The sequence below is a fragment of the Lacerta agilis genome, chromosome 4 (genome assembly GCF_009819535.1).
Source record: "Lacerta agilis isolate rLacAgi1 chromosome 4, rLacAgi1.pri, whole genome shotgun sequence".
NCBI lineage: Eukaryota > Metazoa > Chordata > Lepidosauria > Squamata > Lacertidae > Lacerta > Lacerta agilis.
Genome location: NC_046315.1, coordinates 3835155 through 3860226, shown reverse-complemented (window position 1 = coordinate 3860226; position 25072 = coordinate 3835155). Strand labels below are relative to the sequence as shown.

The 25072-nt window shown below is 48.7% G+C and overlaps 1 protein-coding gene across 1 annotated transcript in view; it reads right to left on the bottom strand.

Annotated features, from left to right (window-relative positions):
• PDE2A (phosphodiesterase 2A) overlaps positions 1-24056 on the bottom strand; it is a 269257-nt gene extending 245201 nt beyond the window's left edge. The window contains 1 exon segment of the mRNA XM_033145916.1: positions 23906-24056. Coding sequence (XP_033001807.1) covers positions 23906-24019 — 114 coding nt within the window. The 5' untranslated portion in view covers positions 24020-24056.
• Positions 24057-25072: the final 1016 nt, after the last annotated feature.

Genomic DNA, 25072 nt, shown 5'->3' with positions numbered 1-25072 from the left:
CTTAACAAGAAAAACCTCCTCCTCCTCGATAGGCACCGTATTGGCAGAAGGGCTAATTACCCACGATCATTAGATCTGCTAAGGAAGCACATTTTTGTAACCATCATGTGCAGAAGGAGAGGGATCACATTTCAGTTAGTCATGCCACAGTAGGACGCCGTTTCGCTGAAGAGGTCACAGTTCGCCTGCAGTTCAGGTCACAACTGTAGAGATGGGAGGGACCCAAAGGGTCTCCTAGTCCAACCCCTTTGCACCCATCATGGGTTTGGTGGACAGTTCACAGGTGCAGCGGATTCGCTTTGAGTCCTGGAGGTGTGCACACCAGGGTGGAGAACAGCCTTTACTAAAGGTGTCATGGACTTTGGAGGGGGACCCTGTGGGTCATCCAGTCCAGCCCCCTGCAACAAAGCTAAAGAACCCCTGGCAGATGGCCATATAAAAGGAGGCCATATAGAGGAGGGTGAAAGGTTGTTTTCTGCTGCTCCAGAGAAGCGGACACGGAGCAATGGATTCAAACTACAAGAAAGAAGATTTCACCTAAACATTAGGAAGAACTTCCTGACAGTGAGAGCTGTTGGACAGTGGGATTTGCTGCCAAGGAGTGTGGTGGAGTCTCCTTCTTTGGAGGTCTTTAAGCCATCTGTCAGGAATGCTTTGATGGTGTTTCCTGCTTGGCAGGGGGTTGGACGGGATGGCCCTTGGGGTCTCTTCCAACTCTAGGATTCTATGATTCTAAGACCAGTTTACCCGTGAAATCGACTTACCCCCATATGCACCCACTCAAACCCTTCAATCGGCAGAACGGGCCCAGCTGCTGCATTTTGTTCTGTGTTTGTGAAAACGCGGCGTTTTTATTCCACTAGGCAGCGCCTACGCTTTGGAACTCCCTGCCACTTAAACGCCAGACAGGAGCCTCCACTGCTTTCGGCAGCTGCTGAAAACGTGTTGCCCAGATGTATAGGAAGCTGATGCTTTTAGTCTATTGGAAGTATCAAACTGCTTTTAGTCTATTGGAAGTATCAAATCTGCTTTTAGTCTATTGGAAGTATCAAACCATTGGATTAGATGGGCCTGATCCAACAGGTCACTTATATGTCTTTTAGACTTTAGTTCTTAACCCCATTTCCTGTGGGGTTACCAGTGTCAACAAATCGCCAAATCCATGTTTGGAATCAAGCTGTATTTAGGAAGTCACCGCAGCCCACGCTTCCTCAACCTGGTGCCCTCCAATTATCTTGAAGTGCAACTCCCATCTATCTGCCCCTGGGAGTATGGCCACGCTGGAACAAGGATGATGGGAAATATAGTGCAAAACATGAGGGGGGGGGTCGACTTTCTGCTGTCCATCAGGCAATAGCTTTTCCCAACTCCCTTGCTCCAGCCTTAGGAGCCTTTCCCAGAACATGGCTTTGAAAACAGCAGAAGCAGTTCAGGGATATTTTAAAAATAAATAAATTTAAACCCGCCCCTTTATCAACAAAAAGAAGAGAACTCGCCCTAAAACTCACCTACAGGTGGTATCTAACGCCAAGAAAATTAGCGCTAATACGCCCAGGAACCTCACCAAAATGCTGGAGAGGGTGTACCTCCACAAACACATACTTGCACGTGTGGTGGGAGTGCCCCAAAATCCAAACATTCTGGACAACAACCACATGAGAAATAGGTAAAATAACCAAGCAGGTGTTAGAATCCGCCCCAGAATTGGTCTTACTAAACATCTTCCAAGACAATAAAGCCCACATATAACACAAAGAACTCATAACCCACCTACTCTCAGCAGCCAGAAACATCATAACCAGACACTGGAAAGACCTGACAGGAGCAAACATGGACCAATGGTACCAAGTAGTATGGGAAACAGCCCTACTAGAAAAACTAACCAGTAAGCTGAAACTGACACGGGGACAAACTGAAGAAGACACCTTCACCCCGGTATGGTCCCCCTTCATCACACACACAGCCCAACAAGACAATGACAAAAATCTACCGACAGCATACAAATCAATATGGCTAACCTGACCCAAAACACCCACCAACCCCACTCACACAGGAAACCAAAGACCACCACAGCCAACCACAAATGAACAATTGCACCCTACGCCAACCCTGACCTCTCTCACTGCCAAAGGAGCACAAGTGAACAACAGAGAACCCACACAAACAACACTGACACCAAACCCTACTCATATCAAGTAAAAAAGAAACATCGTCACCCCACCCCACCTACCTCCCCATCCCACCCATCTCTCTCCCCCCTTTTCTTCCTAATGTCTCAACAACAAAAACTGATTTGTAAAAATGTTAATGGAAAAATATGAGAGAGACATTGCAATACCTTTGTAAATCAAGAAAATATTTAATAATAATAATAATAATAATAATAAGTTGTGTGTCCTTGTTTCTCAATTTGATCCTTTCACATAGTTTTGTATGTTTTGTGGTATTTTATGCATTGCAAAACGAAACAACAACACCACAAACTGGCTATGACTATAGAACCAAATTTACTGGAGTAGAGATGAGCTGATAACCATAGGATTCACAAACATGCTAAAGTGCCTAGTGCAAATACTGAAGACAAAGGGTAAAAATACAGCGATATCTGAACAAATTGGATTGATGAATAATATCACAAGTGGCGTGAGTCCAAATACAGGATAATGACCCCGTGCCGCCACAATGGTGAAGGTGGCACATAGGAGTGTGATTTTTGCTGTCCGTTTTGTTGTTTCTTCAGCTTTGTAAGCTGCCTTGTGCATTGTAATATAGAGAGGCTGCATACAAATTCTAATTTTAATAATAATTATTATTATTTTCATACATACATACATACTCTGCCCATCTGGCTCGGTTTCCCCAGCCACTCTGGGCGGCTCCCAGCAGAGTGTTAAAAACACGATGAAACATCAAACCTTTAGAAACTTCCCTAAAAGTGAAATGAAAGGAACATCTTGTCTGGGAAAGGCAGCCGTTCAGAATCTGCTAAACTTTTGGAAGTTTCAGATACAGGAAGCCTGGCTGCCGCTCAGAGCGATTTACCGTATTTTTCGATCCATAGGGCGCACCAGACCATAGGGCGCACCTCGTTTTTAGAGGAGGAAACCCAGATTTTTTTTCTGGTTTTCCTCCTCTAAAAGCCCTGTTTTTTTGAGGATCAGCTAAAAGTTTTGCAGCTTTTTTGCAAAGGGAAAAACCCTGTTTTTATGAGGATCAGCTAAAGGTTTTGCAGCTTTTTTTGCAAAGGGGGAAAAGCAAAGAGGAAAAGCCCCGTTTTTACGGGGTTCAACTCACATTTCTGCAGCTTCTAAAGGAAAGGGAGCCTTTTCTACAGTTTCCAGACAGATAATCTAATCAGCCAGTCCCATGTCGCTGGGGAAACAAACAACCTCCCTCTGCAGCACATTCAACAACGGAGGGTGGGGCTGAAAGGGAGTCGGGACTCTTATCTCTCTCCTGATCTCTTGCTGATCAGCTGCTGAGCAGGATCCTTTCAACACCCCCTTTTCTCTTTGTAAAATAAAAAGCATGATCCTCTTTTGGCCCCTGGGCAATTCAGCTCCAGGGACCACCATTCGCTCCATAAGACGCACAGATATTTCCCCTTACTTTTTAGGAGGGAAAAAGTGTGTCTTATGGAGCGAAAAATATGGCATATCTCTGCCCCTTCTAGGTGGGTGTGGCTTACGGCTAACCAATGGAACATTGATGGCCAAATTTGGCCCTCCAGCTGTTTTGGGACTACAACTCCCATCATCCCTAGCTAACAGGACCAGTGGTCAGGGATGATGGGAGTTGTAGTCCCAAAACAGCCGGAGGGCCAAGTTTGGCCATCACTGCTCTAGAACAAAAAGTGAAGGTGGTGGTCAGCTGGCCCTTCCCTTTGTCCTTTTGACATGCTCTCGATCTTTCTGTGCTCCCCTGGCTTGGAAATAAGAAAGAAACGGCAGCGGTAGCGGCAGCAGCGGCACCAGGGACTCACAATCAGATTATTTCCCATTTAGGCAGGCTGCTAACACATATCAATTAGGGTGTGATTTATCGGAGTGTCACTGACAGTGGATAATTGCATTGAGCTGCAAGCCGAGAGATCTAGCTTCTATCCACTGGCTGAAGGGACTGAAGTCATGGGCTGCTGAGAGAAGGAGGGGAAGAGAGAGAAAGAGAGAGAGAGAGAGGGAGAGAGAGAGAGAGAGAGAGAGGGAGAGAGAGAGAGAGAGAGAGAGAGAGAGAGAGAGAGAGAGAGAGAGAGAGAGAGAGAGAGAGAACACTGTCCAACAGCTCTTACTGTCAGGAAGTTCTTCCCAAGGTTTAGGTGGAATCTTCTTTCTTGTAGTTTGAATCCATTGCCCCGTGTCCGCTTCTCTGGAGCAGCAGAAAACAACCTTTCTCCCTCCTCTAGATGACATCCTTTGATATATTTGAACATGGCTATCATATCCCCCCTTAACCTTCTCTTCTCCAGGCTAAACATACCCAGCTCCCTAAGCCGTTCCTCCTAAGGCATCGTTTCCAGGCCTTGGACCATTTTGGTTGCCCTCTTCTGGACACGTTCCAGCTTGTCAGTATCCTTCTTGAACTGTGGTGCCCTGAACTGGACACAGTATTCCAGGTGAGGTCTGACCAGAGCGGAATACAGTGGTACTATTACTTCCCTTGATCTAGATGCTATACTCCTATTGATGCAGCCCAGAATTGCATTGGCTTTTTTAGCTGCTGCATCACACTGTTGACTCATGTCAAGTTTGTGGTCTACCAAGACTCCTAGATCCTTTTTCACATGTACTGCTCTCAAGCCAGGTGTCACCCATCCTGCATTTGTGCCTTTCATTTTTTATTTTTTTTATTTTTTTGCCCAAGTGTAGTACTTTGCATTTCTCCCTGTTAAAATTCATCTTGTTTGCTTTGGCCCAGTTCTCCAATCTGTTAAGGTCATTTTGAAGTGTGATCCTGTCCTCTGGGGTATTAGCCACCCCTCCCAATTTGGTGTCCTCCCCTGCCTCCCTGAACATTCCCACAGGCAGCATGAACATGAGAAGAGCCTCCTGGATCAGCCCAATGGCCCATCTAGGTCAGCCTCCTGCTCTCACAGGGGCCAAAGAGATGCCCCATTGATAAGCACCCATGTTGGCTTCTTCAGTCGCTGGCTATCCAAGGGTGGTGTTGAGGAAAGGGGCAGCTGTGTGTCATCGCTGCACCTTAAAAGACCGACAAGACTTCACTCAGCTGACAGGTGACCTGTGGAACTCCCTCCCACCAGAGGCAGTGATGGCCACCAACTTGGAGGGTTCTCAAAGAGGATCAGACAAATTCATAGAGGAGGAGAGGGCTATTGAAGGCTACTAGCCAGGGTGGCTCTGCTCCTCTGCCTCCACAATTGGGGGCAGCAATGCTTATGAGTCCCAGTTGCTGGAAACCATAGGAGGGGAGAGGGATCCTGCATCGGATCCTGATTGCAGGTTTCCCACAACGGGCATCTGGTTGGCCATTGTGAGAACAGGATGCTGGACTAGATGGGTGTTTGACTTGAGCCCCTTGTTAGGTTTTTGTGGAATGACTGGTCAATAAAGTATGGACACAGGGCCGTCTCGTCATAGGGGCTGGGTGGCGCGGTGCACCAGGGCGCCAGGCCCCCTAGGGGCGCCCCCGCGAGCCCGCCGGCATACCGGGCGCCCCCTTCCCAACCCGCGCCCGCTCACGCGCCGGCGGGCGAGTTCCAAGCCGGCTGCCCTCCGGAGCCCCAACTGGAGTGCTGGGAAGGGCGCGCAAAGCCCTGCGCTGCTCCAGCGCCAGCGCCCTCATCCCCCGCTTGCCCACCTCCCTCCCGCACTGGCCACCCCTCGGGGGATGAGGGGCGTGGCGCTGGAGCGGCGCGGGGCTTTGCGCGCCCTTCCCAGCGCTCCAGCTGGGGCTCCGGAGGGCGGCCGGCTTGCAGCGCCGTGCCCCTCATCCCCCGCTCGCCCACCGCTCCTCCCGAGGGGCGGCCAGCGCGGGAGGGAGGTGGGCGGAGTGGCGGCCTACCGGGGGCGCCGAGGGATCGTCGCACCAGGGCGGCCGATCCCTTTAAGACGGCCCTGTATGGACATCGGGTAATAGTCTGACAACAAAGTAAGCAAATCGGGATGAATACTGAATAAATCCGTCTGGAGTAGCCCCGGGTGTGTTTCATGTGGCGGACATCAGCAAACCCCCCAGGCGTCCTAAAAAAACACACACGAAAGGTCAGAAAGAAACCAGGGTTTAATGCCATCGTTTCTCACTATAGTTATCACACAAGAACATGTTTAAGAAGACTCAAAGCTTTTCTTTAAATGTCAAGCGCAGGAGGGATGAGAGATTGGGGAGGGTGAGGGAGAGAGAAGACGAGCTGTAAACCCTTTTCCACAGCCACCATCCTACACCCCCCCAAAAAAAAACCATAAATCATGTCCCCGCACCCATTGACCTGGTCCACAACTCCACACACACACACCAGACCAAAAGGACTGTCCTTTCAGTAGCCGAGTCCCTTGGAGGTTTGGCATCTCCAACAGCTGCTATTGCTTAGTATTGCTTAGTACTGCAGTCGGATTATTTATCGATTCATTTTTATTATGCACACACACAGGTGAAACTCGAAAAATCAGAATATCGTGGAAAGGTTCATTTCTTTCAGTAATTCAACTTAAAAGGTGAAACTAATATATGAGATAGACTCACGACATGCTAAGCGAGATATGTCAAGCCTTTGCTTGTTATAATTGTGATGATTATGGCGTACAGCTGATGAGAACCCCAAATTAACAATTTCAACTTTGGGGTTTTCATCAGCTGTACGCCATAATCATCACAATTGTAACAAGAAAAGGCTTGACATATCTCGCTTTGCATGTCGTGAGTCTATCTCATATATTAAACTCCAGTATCTAATGAAAACAATTGCTTACATAAATGGACTTTTCCAAGATATTCTGATTTTTCGAGTTCCACCTGCATTTTCCACCCTCAGATTGCAGGCCAGGTTATGACACCAAACGGCCTAGACAAGAAACAGAGCCATTAGCAAGCTAAACCGCGGAAACCTCTAAAAACCAGCTCAATCGTGGCATTTCTCCGTTGCTGACATCCGAAAAAACAATGGTGTAGTAAATATCATGATGTGATAGCAGGTCATGGACCATCCAGGTCTCTCTATAGGACTCTCCCTAAACCACACCCCTTCTTCCCAGGCAACCCCCACCCCACCCCACCCCATTGGGCTGAAATATGCCTCTCGGTTTCCTGGATGCAGAGCCAGGGATGTGCAGAAACCTCTGGCTTTTACATGCGCATAGGAAACTGTTTTACAGAGTCAGACCATTGGCTCACCTAGCTCATATTGCCTAGAGTCTTCATACTTGGGTCTTCAGCCAGTGGCATAGCATGGGGGGGGAGGCCACGGGGCAGTTCCCCTGGGCGCAAAATTCTTAGGGGTACAAAATTTCGAAAGACAAAAAAGTACTAATAATAAATTTAAAAAATAGCACGTCCTCCCCCTCACAGAGCAAATCTCCTGGTGATCGCGTGCGCAGATGGAGGAATGAATTTGAGTGATGGCCACTTTGCTAAGGCACCCTCTGCACAGACTTTAGAAAGGTCTGAGCAATCTCCCATCCCACTCTCCTCCGTGCTCAATCCTCATGGGGCACCTTGGCTGCCACTCAGGTCAGTCGCTGAGCTATCGCCCCCCTCCCACCCACCCAATCGGCAGGCAGCGCTGAGGATACTTGCCTTGCCCCGGGTGCTGGCAACCTACGCTAAGCCACTGTCTCCAGCTGTTTTGGGGCTACTAATCCCAACATCCCTAGCTTGCAGGACCAGTGGTCAGGGGTGATGGGAGCTGGAGTTCAAAATCAGCTGGAGTTGGGGAAGCCCTGGTCTACCCTGACTGGCATTGAAAGTTCCAGGAGTTCGGGCAGGAGTCTTTGCCAGCCCTATCTGGAGATACCGTTGGGGATTGAACCCGGGAATATCTGCATGCAAAGCAGATGCTCCTCCTGCTCTGAGCTATGGAACATCTGTATGGCTGAAATGGCCGCTGTACAAAGGTGAGAGCCACAGCTGTCACTCTTCCTACTTTTGCACCCAGCCCTGCCCACAAGTATGACGCACATAGCTGTCAAGTTTCGGATTTGAAAATAAGGGATCAGTAGTCTCACCTATCCCCGGGGACAGTCACATGTCAGTGGTGGGCGGAGCCAGAAGCAAAAGTGGGCGGAGCAGCCATGTAAACTCCAAGCGGGCTCGGAGCGGAGCAAAGAGGAGGGCAGCCAGCAAAGAGGAGGGCGGCCATGTGCTCCGCGCAATGGAGCCCCATCGTCTTCTTGTCTGATCCCATCAAAACAGGACAGGAAGCAGCAGCTGCTCAAAGGCAGCCAGGCTCCGCCCGCCAGCTAACCCTATTGGCCGGCTGAGGGGCTCGGCGGCAACGGATAGGGGCCGATTCAGGGGGAGGAATACACCCCCCTGTAAGCACGGGAAACGGCTCCCACTTGCTTTGAGGGCTGAGGCTTTTCTCTCCAAGTAGGCGAGGTCTTCCCACCCAGTCCCTGGCCAGCAGGGGAGGAGCTGCTTCCATTAAAAACAGGAAATTTAAGGGAAATAAAAAATAAGGGAGAGCAGCGGGAAACTGCTTGAAATAAGGGAGAATCCCGGGGGAAACGGGATACTTGACAGCACTGATGACGCATGTTCCCCACCGGTGATTGGCAGTTGCTCATTCATAACGGTACACATGTCCGCTTAAGCCTTAAAAAGGCTTTGCCAACCTGGCGCCCTCCAGATTCCAGATATTTCAGACTACGACTTCCAACAGGTTGGCAAAGGCTGCTTTGGAAAGCCACAGTGCTGATTCCTCTTAACCTGGTGTCACGCCAGCGCTGACCGAAAGCACGTTGCATGTATACGTTGCAGCAAACGGACACCTCTGCCAGAATCACACAATCTTGGTCCGGAACGGGCGCCGGTCAGGAAATCAGGGAACTGGAAGAGATCCACCGCCAGCTGGGCTTCCGCCCATCAATTCACATCACCCACAGGCTGCTGCTGCTGGCACAGAGCAGAAGGGGTGGCATTTGTGCCAAGATGCTCCAGCGATCAGACAATTTTTTAGAAAAACAGATCTGAGCCACATGCTGGAGGCTGGGCAGAGAGATGGGGACTGGCTCAAAGTCACTTGGCTGAGTGGGGATTAGGAGTCGACCCTGGTCTCCCTGATCCTAGTCAGACTCTCTAATCTAATGACTGTAACATGCTGGTGTCAGAGCACAACAACGGAAATGGGACAAATAAACACCCCCTCCAAAAAAACAAAAAAACCACACAACAACCCACATTAGCAGTCTAAAGTTTCAACGGGAAGTGCCCCAATTTGGAGAAGTTGCATTACATCCACCCTGAAACTTTTGCAAGCTCAAACAGAATTAAAGTGGGGTTGCATATAACCCCCCTGATACCACCAAGAGCACAAATCATCACAACCGTACAACAGAAAAGGCATCTAGGGGGTCTCCCCCCCCCCAGACATTTTGTTCCCCGACCAGAAATGCAGCACAGAACAGGAAGGAACAAAACACCCAAGTCCCAAAACTTTTACGCTCAGAATCATTTTCAGAGAATCTCAGGGCCAACGATAAACCGTTATTTCCCTGTTTTAGGGGATGGTTGGCTGTGATGCCCACCCGGACCCGAAGAGATCTGGGGGCAACAGCGGGAATTAGCCCTGACAGGTCAGAGGAAGGGTTAAGGTGGGTGGATCTGCCGGGATCCTTGGCAGGTTAAGCACGAAGGAGCAGCCGTTCTCGCTACCAGGAGGCGAGGAGGAAATGTTCCTCCGGCTGTCCTGAAATGCTCAGCCTGAAACGCTCAGCACAATGCTCCGTAATGCTCGCTAGTGCTCAGTCAGTCACCTCGACTTCCCCAACAGGAAAACGCACACGCAACCGGAGCACAGTTGTTACGATTACACACGTGCACAAAGCCCCAAAGCAGAAAGGCCAGGCAGGAAGGAATTTTGGAGCCCTCTGGGGAACAGGGGACACCCCCCCCCCCACGGCAGCAAGCAAAAGTCGGGCGTTTCTTCTCCCCGAAAAGGATGAGAATCGCAAGTACTGTATAAGACTAGGACACGGAAAACAGGGAGGCAGGTTTGCAAGCTGGAGAGGCAGGGAGTTTGGGGAGGGCGCAGCCGAGCGCCCCTCAAAGCGCATCGAGTAAAAACGGGTCCTTACACTCTCGGAGAAGGTGCCCATGTCCGGAGCCCATCACTTGCGATCCGGCCAGCCTGCTGGGTCCCTGGAAAGTGGTGCTGAGGCTGTGGGGAGACGGGGCTCAGCTCGGCTGCCCTGGAAGAGGGAGTCTCGTCCAGCCCATTTCCTCCAAGCTCCGGCTGGAACCGCTGCGGTCTGCAAGGCGGCTCTCACTCGGCGCGAGAGCGCGCGGCTGCCTCTCTCGGTGCGAGGATGATGCAGGAGTGTGTGCCCGGGCGAGGAGGGAGGCGGGAAGGGGGCGCAGAGCCAAGCCAAGCTCCCCCCCCGCCCCGGCTCCCCAACTCATCTGCCGTGCCTCGCGAGGGAGCCTCGCTCACCAGGACCAGCCTGGGTTTTTGCGTGAGTTAGAAAGCACGATCCACAAGCGCTTTCCTGCACAGAAAGCCAGAGCGCAGCTTCTCTCTCTCTCTCTCTCTCTCTCTCTCTCTCTCTCTCTCTCTCTCTCTCTCCCCCCCCCCCCACCTCTCTAAGTGAGATTGAAGCTTTCTTTTATATTGGAGACGGAGCTGTGGCTCAGCTGCTTTGAATGCAGAAGGTCTCAATAATATATCCAGGTAGGGCGGGGAAACCCTGGACAACCTGCTGCTAGCCAGAGTAGACATTACTGAGCTAGACTGACGCCATGGCTCTATATCATAGAATCATAGAGTTTGAAGGGGCCCCGAGGATCATCTATTCCAACCCCCTGCTATGCTGGAATATGCGATTTTACCATACGGGGATCGAACCTGCAACGTCGGCATTTATCAGCCCCACGCAACCAATTCAGCTACCCAGGTATAAATGAGTACAAGGCATGGACTATATGGAACTTGCCGAGATGACCAGGAAGCTCCGTGACCAGAGGGACAACGCGGTGGGAGAAGAATGGAAGAAATTTAAATTGTATTTTAAAAAGTATAGTAAGGTTGAAATTTAGAAGGAACTTGGAAGAAAAGTTTAGACTGCAGATTTAGAATTATGTTAAGTCTTAAAGAAATGTGAAATAATTAATTAAGATAATAGTTTTTTAAAGGGATAGGATTTTTTTGGAAAAATAAAGTTTGGACAATGTAAAGAAATGACTAAAGATGAATGAAAATGAACGCAGGATGGGCAGATGTGAGGAAGTCAATTTACAATGTTAAGGAAAGAACCAATTTTTAACGAATAATCTTTTATTTTTCATTTTTGTAGTTTGCTAGTAATAATTTTTATTTTTATTTTCTTTTTGTAGTTTGTTTGTAATAGTTGTGTTTTTATTTGTTTGTTATATGTATTTTGTTTATTTTTGGAAAAGTTAATAAATATATTAAAAAATATATAACTGAGTACAAAGCAGCTCCTGTTCAATTTAGCTTTTTTGGGGGGGGAGACTAGAATCTGCTGTTGTTGTTGTTGTTGTTGTTAAGGGGAAGGTCCCAAGCTCAGTTCCATCACTGGCATCTCCAGGTAGGACAGGGAAACACTGATACACTGGAGCGCTGCTGCCCATCAGTGTGGACAACACCAAGCAAGATTGACCAGTGTTCTGATTCAATGTAAGAAACTTACCTCTATTCCTACGAAATCAGTGGCTTGCATTATGTGCAACCAGCCCCTTCTGACAGAGGCGCATGGCAGTAGGCATTTTGTAGGGCGAGATGTCAGCCAAGGACTGCCCTGTGGTCCAACTCTGAAAACAAAAATTAGCAGCCCGCAGAAAATTCTCCTCACCCCTGCATAGCCCCTATTCCTGGGTGGTCTAGGAGGGCCAGTAGCTGCATCTCTCATGTTGTTGTGGGGATTAAATGGAGATGGGTGAGGACACTGAGAAGAGGAGAAACACCTACGCTACCTTGAGCTCTCTGGAGCAAAAGGTGGGCTAGAATTGCAATACTAATAAATCTGCGGCATAGAAGGGGAGGGGGCATCCTGCTTGCTGGCCGCCTGAAGTCAGTTCACCATCAACTCCCTAGATCATAGAGTTGGGAGGGACCCAGGGGTCATTTAGCCCAACCCCCTGCAGTTCAGCAATGCATACTCCTCCAGGTACTTGTCTGAAATGCTTCTTCGCAGGACAAGCCTGCAGAACTCACTGCCATGGGAGCACACATGAGTGGAGATAATTTTGCTGCAACAAAAATCTAGTTCACCGAAAGGTCCAAGGCCTGGAAACGATGCCTTATGAGGAACGGCTTAGGGAGCTGGGTATGTTTAGCCTGGAGAAGAGAAGGTTAAGGGGGGATAGGATAGCCATGTTCAAATATATAAAAGGATGTCATCCAGAGGAGGGAGAAAGGTTGTTTTCTGCTGCTCCAGAGAAGCGGACACGGGGCAATGGATTCAAGCTACAAGACAGAAGATTCCACCTAAACATTAGGAAGAAGAGTCCGCCACCTTCCGAGGGAGCCTATTCTGCTGTTGACACCACCCCAGGACGTCAGGAAATCAAAAAATGGGGACCTCAGCATTGCCATGTATCTTCTACCTTACCACCCTCTCCTTTTTCAGAGACCTGTCCAAGTCAATAACCCAGCCTGTTTTGCTCCAGGTGCAACAGTGCGTCAATATCACGGTTGTGAGCTTTTCAGAAGGCTCTTCCCAGGCCCCTCTGCTAGCAAAGTGCTTCCCAAAGTAGGTGCAAAGCCATTTCATCATATCATCTGACACTTCTCCCTCCCTCCCTCCCTCCCCCCCTCTCTCTCTGCATTGCTTTTTGCTGCCTGCTAAACTAGAAGCAGCAGGAGTAGTGCCACACTGCCTCCCAGTGTGCACAAGACCCCCTGGATATGTGAGGGAGAGGAATGATGCAAAACAGCACCAGAACCAAGCATGGGAAACTTTGCCTCCTGGCTGCATAGCTGAGATCAAGTTGGACAAGCTTCAGGAAAGAGCAACCTTTGAGATGTGAAACACAGGAGCAAACAAGTACAAAATCCCTAGAAGTTTGCGGGATGTAATCACAGAGCAGCCAAACGCAACATTCCTAGAGTGGACGTAGAAAGGGATGTCTGGTCCAGCCAGTCGGAACTTCCTGTTTCTCCTGGGTTGGGACAGACTTCCTCTACATGTGACTGGAGGTGGGTGTGGCCTCACCTGTGTGCAGGTAACAAAAGCAAAAGGGCCAGACGCCGTCTTCCTCGTTTGACCTCGTTCTTCAAGCAAGCAACATCTGCTTGGCCAAAGATGCTCTCCAGCCATGAGAGGACAAAGGAACTTAGTCTCCAAGTGTACTGTATGTAACTTTTTCTAAGCTAAGTCTGCCTTCTGGGATCCTCTTGTGAACAGGATGTCTGTAAGTAAACTTTTTACACCTTTATAGAAGACTGTGTCGTGTCTTATCTTTTAAGGGGGAATAAGAGGGAAATACCAGGACAGTATTATTATAGAGGTTTTAGCAAACCTGAGCAAACGTATCCACTGTGTGTGTTTAAAAGGGGATTTTAAACTCTGCTGATATTGTTGAACTTGTTAACCCAAGTTGGAACAGGATATAATAAACAATATATCCTTTTTTGCATCCCTGAACATTCCCACACAACCAAGATGAGCGAGGAGAGGGAGCGATTCCCCTGCGAAGACGACTTGCAGCATTTGGGAGTTTTTAATTTAGAGGAAAGCAAGGAAGCGACCCGTTAGAAATGTGTTAGACATGCAAAGAGAAAGAAGGTTCTTATGATAAAAAGTAGTAAGGTTAAAGCTTGCTGGGAAATGATATACAGTCGTACCTTGGGTTTCATCCGCTTCGGGTTACGTACATTTCTGGTTACGAACGGCAACCCGGAACCAATGAGGTACGTAACCCGAGGTACTACTGTAGAATGAAAAGGATGTTTAAAATAACATTTGTAAAAAACAAAACAAAACAAAGAAGCTTTTCTTTGGGGAATTATAGGGACAGAATTACCTAAACTGTACAGAAACTTATTCGTGTATGCTACAACAGTGGCAAGAATGTTACTCACGCCAAAATGGAAAGAAGCAGAAGTCCCAGCAAAGGAAGAATTGATACGAAAACTCATGGAATATGCAGAAATGGCGAAACTTACCGGAAGAACATTGGCAGGATTATTGCAATAACCTGCAGTTTTATAAGAGGATATATTTAAAGTAGATGAATAAACGAGCAAATTAAGTTAATTTGGATATACAGGAGATATTAAAAAATAAATTTAAGGAACTGCAGAAAGAGGGGGAAGGAAAGTCAAGTTTTGAAATGTTAAAATGACAGCAAAATTAGTGAAACCTGGAAAACAAATAAATTTTATATATATATTTTTTAAAAAGTTTATAAGATTGTGCATGGCAGAGAGAAGGGGGAGGGCAAAAGGTTTCCCTTTGTCTTCGTAGCACTAGAACTCGCGGCCTTCCGATTAAGCTGAACATCGAAAGATTTGGGACAGAGAAAAGGAAGTGCTTCGCACAGCACATAAATGAACTATGGAACTCCCTGCCACAGGAGGCAACGAGGGACACCAACATGGATGGATTTAAAAGAGGATTGGACAAATTCATGGAGGAGGAGACAGCTATTGGGTGTGCTATTTCTGAATGCCAGTTGCTGGAAACCACAAGAGGGGAGAGATGCTCTTGTGTTCATATCATGCTTGCCAGTTTCCCATATAGGTATCTGACTGGCCACTGTGAGAACAGGATGCTGGAAAAGATGGACCTATCTGAGTTTCGTGCATTGCAGGGGGTTGGACTAGATCAGGGGTCAGCAAACTTTATCAGCAGGGGGGGCCGGTCCACTGTCCCTCAGACCTTGTGGGGGGCTGGACTATATTTTTTTGGGGGGGGAAATTGAACGAATTCCTATGCCCCACAAATAAGCCAGAGGTGCATTTTAAATAAAAGCACACATTCTACTCATGTCAAAACACCAGGCAGGCCCCACAAATAACCCAGAGATGCATTTTAAATAAAAGGACATGTTCTACTCATGTCAAAACACCAGGCAGGCCCCACAAATAACCCAGAGGTGCATTTTAAATAAAAGGACACATTCTACTCATGTCAAAACACCAGGCAGGCCCCACAAATAAGCCAGAGATGCATTTTAAATAAAAGCACACATTCTACTCATGTCAAAACACCAGGCAGGCCCCACAAATAACCCAGAGATGCGTTTGAAATAAAAGGACACATTCTACTCATGTAAAAACACCAGGCAGGCCCCACAAATAACCCAGAGATGCGTTTGAAATAAAAGGACACATTCTACTCATGTAAAAATACCAGGCAGGCCCCACAAATAAGCCAGAGATGCATTTGAAATAAAAGGACACATTCTACTCATGTCAAAACACCAGGCAGGCCCTACAAATAACCCAGAGATGCATTTGAAATAAAAGGACACATTCTACTCATGTCAAAACACCAGGCAGGCCCCACAAATAACCCAGAGATGCATTTGAAATAAAAGGACACATTCTACTCATGTCAAAACACCAGGCAGGCCCTACAAATAACCCAGAGAGGCATTTTAAATAAAAGGACACATTCTACTCATGTAAAAACACCAGGCAGGCCCCACAAATAACCCAGAGATGCGTTTGAAATAAAAGGACACATTCTACTCATGTCAAAACACCAGGCAGGCCCCACAAATAAGCCAGAGATGCATTTGAAATAAAAGGACACATTCTACTCATGTCAAAACACCAGGCAGACCCCACAAATAACCCAGAGATGCATTTTAAATAAAAGGACACATTCTACTCATGTAAAAACACCAGGCAGGCCCCACAAATAACCCAGAGATGCATTTGAAATAAAAGGACACATTCTACTCATGTCAAAACACCAGGCAGGCCCCACAAATAAGCCAGAGATGCATTTGAAATAAAAGGACACATTCTACTCATGTAAAAACACACTGATTCCCGGACCGTCCGCGGGTCGGATTTAGAAGGCGCTTGGACTTCATCTGGCCCCCTGGACCTTAGTTTGGGGACCCCTGGACTACATGAACCTTGGGGTCTCTTGACACCTCTGCAGTTCTGTGATTCTATGAACCATCTCCTGATCTATCAATGCCGCCCATTGGCCTGATCCAGGAGGCTCTTTGAATGTTATCCTGAACGAAATACCGATTAATACGTTTGCTCGTGTTTTATGGTGCTGGAGGAGACACGTTTGCTCGGGGAAAATCCACTTGTGAGAATATATTGCATGAAAGCAGTGGGTTTCCCCCGGCAGTCCCTCTTGACACCTCCACAGAGTCTGTTTAGCCTGGCTTTCCACAGATAAAGCTTGCCAGTCGTGCCCCCTCGGCCGGCTCCAAGAGCAATAAAATAGCCACACATCCCATTAAGCAGAACAAACAAGGACACCTCCACTCTCTGCTGCCACGACCTGCCTGCCAGCCCTGCTGGTTTCCTGAGGTTCCAGTTACTCTCCCCGGCAGGAGCAGAACAGCAGCGTGTGTCTGTTGCCAGAATAGAACGGAATTCTTGACAACCAGCCTTCCAGGGATGCTGTGCGTCTCGGATGCCGACAAGCCACACGGGTGTTTGTGTGTGTATGTGACCTTCTCAGCTGACTGGCTCCGCCTCCTCTCGTGTGCATAGCACTCCTTTTGTGGAGCAGAACATTTGTCTGCCATAAAACCAGAGAGGCACAGCCAACAGGAAGATGTCGCCGGTGCAATTTGCCGTTTTTTTTTTTTTTAATTGGCAACGCGCCTTAGGAGTCTTTAGCAACCCTTCGAGGGCAAAGTCAATTATTCTCATCTAACAGATAGCGGACTTTATTGCTCTCCGTTACTGATGCTGTGCCATCAACGGGGATGGCTTGCTGGAAAGGATAAGGGCATCAAAAGAGGTTGCTGCTGGATCAGGCCAATGCCAGCATCCTGTTCTCACAGGGGCCAACCAGATGCCTAGGAACGCCCTCCTGGCACCTTCGTCATGCAACTTTGGGGGCACGCAGAAGGCTTTTAAACTGTTCTTAATGTTGTGCCATCATGTTGCAGCCTGTTCTGATGCTTTAGGAGGAAAAAATAAGCAATGCATACATGAATAACGATCTGGAACAAAGAACCATGGAATTGGAAGGGACCCCAGAAGTAATCTAGTCCAACCCCTTGCAAGGACGGGATCGCAGCTAAAGTATCCTATACCGGAAGGAACATCTCCACCCTCATCGTTCAGCCCAGACACTGAGGTCCAGCTCCGAGGGCCTTCTGGCGGTTCCCTCCCTGCAAGAAGTGAGGTTACAGGGAAGCAGGGGGAGGGCCTTCTCGGTGGTGGCGCCCGCCCTGTGGAACGCCCTCCCATCAGATGTCAAGGAAATAACCAATTACCTTTAAAGCCCTATGTAGCCCAGGACCCTTGTAGCTACAGGACCGCGGAAGACCTTAAGGTCCATAAATAACAACATTTTGGAGGTCCCAAGCTTCAAGGAGGTTAGATTGCTCTCAACTAGGGCCAGGGCCTTTTTATCACTGGCCCCAACTTGGTGGAAAGCTCTGTCGCAAGAGACCAGGGCCCTGCTGGCTTTCGGCTTGGACTCACTCTGACCCCTTATATGGGATTTGGTATATAAATTTTCCCTTGGCTTTTTTGCTGGCCCACGTAGGACCAGCATGGATAGCCGGCTCGGGTGAATATCCGATGTTTCCTCCCTTTATATTCTTGATTTATGGGCTGCTACTAAAATGAGGCTGCATTTTAAGTTGTATTTTAAGCTGTATTTTAATTAACTGTGTTTTCCCCCCCTCTATTGCGTTTTATTTTAATTTATATATGGTGTTAGCCGCCCTGTGCCCAGCCCTGGCTGGGGAGGGTGGGGTATAAATTTATTATTATTATTATTATTATTATTATTATTATTATTATTATTATTATTATTATTACATGAAGGCAGCCCTGTATTGAGGAGTTTTGAATGCTTGTTGTTTAGTTGTGTTTTTATATTATGCTGGAAGTCACCCAGAGTGGCTGGGGAAACCCAGTAAGATGGGTGGTGTACAATTTATTGTTGTTGTTGTTGCTGCTGTTGCTGTTGTTGTTGTTATTGTTGTTGTTGTTATTATTATTATTATTATTATTATTATTATTATTATTATATAATTATTATTCCTGTATTGTAGGGGGTTGGACTAGATGACCCTCGGGATCCCTTCCGACTGCAGAATTCTATTATTATTATTATTATTATTATTATTATTATTATTATTATTATTATTATTGAGAGGTGGGTACAAACCTCCAATGAATGTTTAAAAGCCATTGCTGAATGTCACCTGCTTCTAGACAAGGTATACCTAGATGCTATCAAGGCCAGTCTGTTCCACTGGAAAATAATCCTTCAAAAGCATCTGAACATCATTATCTCCTCTTTGGAGATGATCCAGCGGAGGACGACAAGTCCCATGATTTGAGGTTGATGCAAACATCCTCGAGACCTCGAGCCAAACGGTTGCCATCTGGACGAATTGATGAGGCGCAGGGCTCCATGTGAAGGGGACACAAAGTCCAGGCCCAGTTCTGCGGCACGGAAAAGGTTATGAGCACGGAACGTTTTCAAAAAATATTGACAAGCTGGAAGGTGTGCTGAGGAGGGAGATCAGGATGGAAAATGGTCTGGAAACCGAGCCTTAAGAGGAATGGTGGAGGGAACTGGGAATATTTAGTCTGTGAAAGAGGAGGCTGAGAGGAGATGTGAGAGCTGTCACATGGAAGATGGAGCAAGCCTGTTTTCTGCTACTCCAGAAGGGAGGATTTGAACCAGTTACCGTAATTCAAATGACAGGAAAGGAGGTTCTGACTCAACATTGGGAAGAACTTTCTGAGGGTGAGAGCTGTTTGACAGCGTAGCAGACTCCCTCAGAAGGTGGGTTCTCCTTCATCCGAAGTTCCTGAGCAGAGGTTCATAGAATCCTAGAGTTGGAAGAGACCCCAAGGGCCATCCAGTCCAACCCCCTGCCAAGCAGGAAACACCATCAAAGCATGCCTGACAGATGGCTGTCAAGCCTCCGCTTAAAGACCTCCAAAGAAGGAGACTCCACCACACTCCTTGGCAGCAAATTCCACTGTAAAACAGCTCTTACTGTCAGGAAGTTCTTCCTAATGTTTAGGTGGAATCTTCTTTCTTGTAGTTTGAATCCATTGTCCCGTGTCCGCTTCTCTGGAGCAGCAGAAAACAACCTTTCTCCCTCCTCTGCGTGACTTCCTTTTATATATTTGAACATGGCTATCATATCCCCCCTTAACCTTCTATTCTCCAGGCTAAACATACCCAGCTCCCTAAGCCGTTCCTCATAAGGCATCGTTTCCTGGCCTTTGACCATTTTGGTTGCCCTCTTCTGGACATGTTCCAGCTTGTCAGTATCCTTCTTGAACTGTGGTGCCCAGAACTGGACACAGTATTCCAGGTGAGGTCTGACCAGAGCGGAATACAGTGGTACTATTACTTCCCTTGATCTAGATGCTATACTCCTATTGATGCAGCCCAGAATTGCATTGGCATTGCATTTAGTCGTGTCTGCCTCTTCGTGACCCCATGGACCAGACCATGCCAGGCCCTCCTGTCTTCCACTGCCTCCCACAGTTTGGTCAGACTCATGCCAGTCGCTTCGAGAACACTTTCCCACCATCTCGTCCTCTGTCGTCCCCTTCTCCTTGTGACTTCCATCTTTCCCAACATCAGGTGGCCAAAGTCTTGGAGCCTCAGCTTCAGGATCTGTCCTTCCAATTAGCACCCAGGGCTGATTTCCTTCAGAATGGATAGGTTTGATCTTTCTGCAGTCCATGGGACTCTCAAGAGTCTCCTCCAGCGCCATAATTCAAAAGCATCAATTCTTTGGCGGTCAGCCTTCTTGATGGTCCAGCTCTCACCCCCAGGGTCAGGGGCAATCTTTCACTGAATGCCACCTGTTAGAGGGCAAGGACTGGGAGTTGTTTATTGCTTGTTGGCTTCCTGGAGACACTGGACCAGCCAAATAGTCCTCACAGTGGCCATGCAGATGCCTGTGGGAAGCTCAGAAGTGGGACCTGCCATCTTGGTTGCAATTGTCTGCATCACAGGGGGGTGGACTAGACGAGCCTTTAGGTCCCTCCCAACTCTGTAGCAGCAGCTAAAAAAGCCAATGCAATTCTGGGCTGCATCAATAGGAGTATAGCATCTAGATCAAGGGAAGTAATAGTACCACTGTATTCCGCTCTGGTCAGACCTCACCTGGAATACTGCGTCCAGTTCTGGGCACCACAGTTCAAGAAGGATACTGACAAGCTGTAAGGTGTCCAGAGGAGGGCAACCAAAATGGTCAAAGGCCTGGAAACGATGCCTTATGAGGAATGGCTTAGGGAGCTGGGTATGTTTACCTTGGAGAAGAGAAGGTTATGGGGGGATATGATAGCCATGTTCAAATATATAAAAGGATGTCATATAGAGGAGGGTGAAAGGTTGTTTTCTGCTGCTCCAGAGAAGCGGACACGGGGCAATGGATTCAAACTACAAGAAAGAAGATTCCACCTAAACATTAGGAAGAACTTCCTGACAGTAAGAGCTGTTCGGCAGTGGAATTTGCTGCCAAGGAGTGTGGTGGAGTCTCCATCTTTGGAGGTCTTTAAGTGGAGGCTTGACAGCCATCTGTCAGGAATGCTTTGATGGTGTTTCCTGCTTGGCAGGGGGTTGGACTGGATGGCCCTTGTGGTCTCTTCCAACTCTATGATTCTATGATTCTACAATTCTATGAGAAGCAGGCATGGCTTTCAATTCCTAGAACTCTTCTGCTGGCAGATGTTTTTGAAGACTCAACGCCTTTGCATTCTGCCTGGAATCCTACCCAAAATAAACTTTCATGGACTACCCCACATGTCAAAGGGTACAATTCTGATTCCATTTTTTAAAAAAACACACACACCTGTATTTTATTGATATTTGGATATAACAGAACTAAAATAAAATAAAATAACATTATTGCCAGCCCATTCCCTTCCCCAAAGCACAGAGATGGCGTTAAAAAATAGTACATTGGAATCAAGACGCCAAGTGATGCCACACTGCAAGAAAAAATCAACACAAAATCTTCTTCCACAGCGTCCCGTGAGAAGCTGGTGCACAGAAGCCATCTTCAATAAAATATTGAATAAACTTTAATAAAATTAAACCACATCATATAGAAAGTGGTGTTTCTCTATCCAACATGGGGTTCTCTCTTTAGGGTGGCGCTGTGGTCTAAACCACAGAGCCTAGGGCTTGCTGATCAGAAGGTTGGCGGTTCGAATCCCCGCGACGGGGTGAGCTCCCGTTGCTCGGTCCCAGCTCCTACCCACCTAGCAGTTCGAAAGCATGTCAAAGTGCAAGTAGATAAATAGGTACCGCTCCGGCGGGAAGGTAAACGGCATTTCTGTGCGCTGCCCTGGTTCGCCAGAAACGGCTTTCTCATGCTGGCCACATGACCCGGAAGCTGTACACCGGCTCCCTCGGCCAGTAATGCGAGATGAGCGCCGCAACCCCAGAGTCGTCCGCGACTGGACCTAATGGTCAGGGGTCCCTTTACCTTTTAGCTTATCCGTAAGAATTAACTATCAACCAAACAGCCAACTCCCTGCCCATGGCACAACAGCTTTCAAAAAAGGCCAAAGTTTCGCACCAGCAATGCAGAATCATAGAATTCGACGATTCACTCCAGGAACCAGCCTGCGGTTTTCAAAAGACCCAGAGCCGCCCGTGGAGAGGCAGTGTGGCATAATGGTTAGAGCGTCAGATTATGACCTGGGAAACCAGGGTTCAAATCCCCGCTTGGCCATGAAGTTTCCAGGGTGTGATCTCGGGGGCCAGTGATAGAATCATAGAATTGTAGAGTTGGGAGGGGACACAAAAGGGTCATCTAGTCCAACCCCCTGCAGTACTTCGCCCCACGTGGGACTTGAACACACAACCCTGAGATTAAGGGGTCTCGTGCTGTAGCAGTTGAGCTATCTGTCCCTGCCTCTCAGACTAACCTACCTTGCAGGGGCGTTGTGGGAACTAAACGAGGAGGGGAGAGAACAGCTTACACTACCTTGAGCTCCTTAGAGAAGGAAAGGAGGGACATCAAAATTATTATTATAATTAATAATAATAATAATAAAGATTTGCCACCCATCATGCACACAGCTTTGGGGTGCTGGCGGGTAGAGATCAGGTGCTTGGAAATGGAAGAAATAAGGTGGCCTGCCCTGCAGAGTCCTCTGGGTGCTTGCAGAAGGGGAGAGGGAGATACAGCCGCCAACCCAATGCTCTCAAGCTGCTTCTCTGCTTGCCAACAGCAGCCAGCAACTTTCAGAGACTTCCAGGGCCTCTCTGCTCCGCTCGCAGGAGCTGTGCCGTGCAGAGGACGCCTGCATTGCAGCGAACCCGCTCTGGCTGCGGCTGGCAGGAGCGCGCCACGCGCCCCCTTGGCCCTCACGACGAGCCACCGCGAGAGGGTCGTGGGGCTGGCAGGCAGCCTCGGTGGTGCCCCGCGAAAAGAGTGGGGGGGGGGTAGCATCATGCATGATGGGGGTCGTCGTCCTGCAGAAACGGGAGGCGTTTCTCGAGGCGAGCCCGGGGCGCAAAGAGCTCCTCCAACATCCTCCGAGAACTCAAGCCGAGGAGAATCAGGCGAGGAGGAGAGAGCGAGGCAGAGGAGACGGAGCCCCTCGGATTGTCCAATAAGAGGAGAGGGAGGGAGGGAGGGAGGCCTTGAGAGTAGGAAGGAGAAGACATAAGGATAATAATGAACGTGTGAATAAAAGGTGTTTTAGGCAACAGAGAGAGGGAAGGAACGAAGGAAGGAAGGAATGAAGGGGGGATGTTTTTGGTCAATTACAAACAGGACTCTTAGCAAGAGAGCGCATTCCCCCTACTCAAAAGTGGCTGGGGAAACCCAGCCAGATTTTTTTTTTGGGGGGGGGGGTTATAAATAAGAATAATAACAATCATCATCATCATCATCATCATCAAAACTCCACCTTATTAGTAATAATAGGATTGCACCAGCAATCCTAGGTCTTTTCACATGCTTAGTTGAGTACAAATCTTTTGGGGGCTGATTTGCCAGCGCGGGACAACAAAACTGTTATAGCTTCGCGGTGCTTCTGGAGGAATCCTGCTTGGGGGGCCGCATTAACAAGCGCCACACTTTGTCCCAGCAAACTACGAAATGGTCTATTAGGGATGGGATCAAGAGTTGCCTTCTGTTTATGCAATGCATGACCTTCGCTGCGCTTGCACTTAGGAAGAATCAAAGAGTTGGAAGGGAGACACCCCCCCCCAAAAAAAAGGGGTCATTCAGCCCAACCGCCTGCAGTGCAGGAACCACAGAGAGTGCTACGATCTGGAATATCTTTTGAGACACCCCGAAGTCATTTGCAAAGTTAACCGCGCGAGCGCTGCGTATAATAAGAGTGGAGGTGGCATTCGAAAGACGGAACTTAGAACAGAGTATAAAACAAGTTAATTTTCGGGGGAGACAAACCTGGTCGGTCGCCCACAAGAGTTCCTCAACTGCAATCAAGAGTTCACCGTGCCACGTACAGAGCGCCGCGAGAACAGGCAAAGGGACGGACATCCCAAGCACGCGGAGAGAGACACCGCCGTTGGGGACCACCCTGGGCGCGCGCCCCCTCACCACCACCACACCACCACCCCACAAAAAAAGGGGGAACCGAAAAAGAGCGACCTACCTGTAGCGTGTCCGAGCCTCGGGCCGCCGCCTCCTCCGCCTTCAGGAAGACCTGCTGGCCCCGTCTGAAAAAGTGAAGGGCAGCCATGAGTATGTGCGGCAGGATCAGGACCATCCTGCTGCCCCGCCGGGCTTGCAGAAGCCGGCTGAGGGAAGAGCGCGGCCGCTGCTGGAGCCGGGAGACTTTTGCAAGCGAGAGACAGAGAGAAAGAGAGAGATAGAGAGATAGAGAGAGCGCTCCCCCAACCCTCCCGGTGGCCGGCCTGCCTCTGTCACACACACACTTGGCTTGTCATGCACACCTGCTCCCGGGAGCGCGGCTGGGCATCGCTCTCTCGCCGCCAAGCAGAGGGAGAAGCGAAGAGGAAGACTTCGCAGGGTTGCTGCAAGAAGAAGCAGAGCCCGGGGGCTTCCCCGGGTCCTAAAAACCTGGAGAGAGCGAGAGAGGGGCTGCCTCCACCCCCCAGATCTCAGCGCCTGCTGCTGTAGAAGTCCCGTTGCTTATTTATTTTGTCACACCATGGCTTTCTTACCGATCGCTCGTAAGCAGTGATTCTTACACAGCTTTTTATTTTATTTTTACAACCCGCCCCCCCCCCCCTCCCAGAAGCACCATATGCCTCTTTAACTGCATGCAACTTTTCAGGTTCTGAACAACGGCACCCTTCCACACGGGACGCGGGTGGCGCTGTGGGTTAAACCACAACAGAGCCTAGGGCTTGCTGATCAGAAGGTCGGCGGTTCCAATCCCTGCGACGGGGTGAGCTCCCGTTGCTCCTCCCCGCTCCTGCCAACCTAGAAGTTCAAAAGCACGTCAAAATGCAAGTAGATAAATAGGTACCGCTCCGGCGCGAAGGTAAAGGTGTTTCCGTGTGCTGCTCTGGTTCGCCAGAAGTGGCTTAGTCATGCTGGCCACATGACCCGGAAGCTGGATGCCGGCTCCCTCTGCCAATAAAGCGAGATGAGCGCTGCAACCCCAGAGTCGGACACAACTGGACCTAATGGCCAGGGGTCCCTTTACCTTAGACCTTACCCTTACGTCCTCACGTTCCCCCAGAGGCCTAGGACCAGGGGCAGCAAACTTTTACAGCAGGGGGCCGGTCCACTGTCGCTCAGACCTTGTGGGGGGCCAGACTATATTTTTTGGGGGGGAGGCAAATGAACGAAT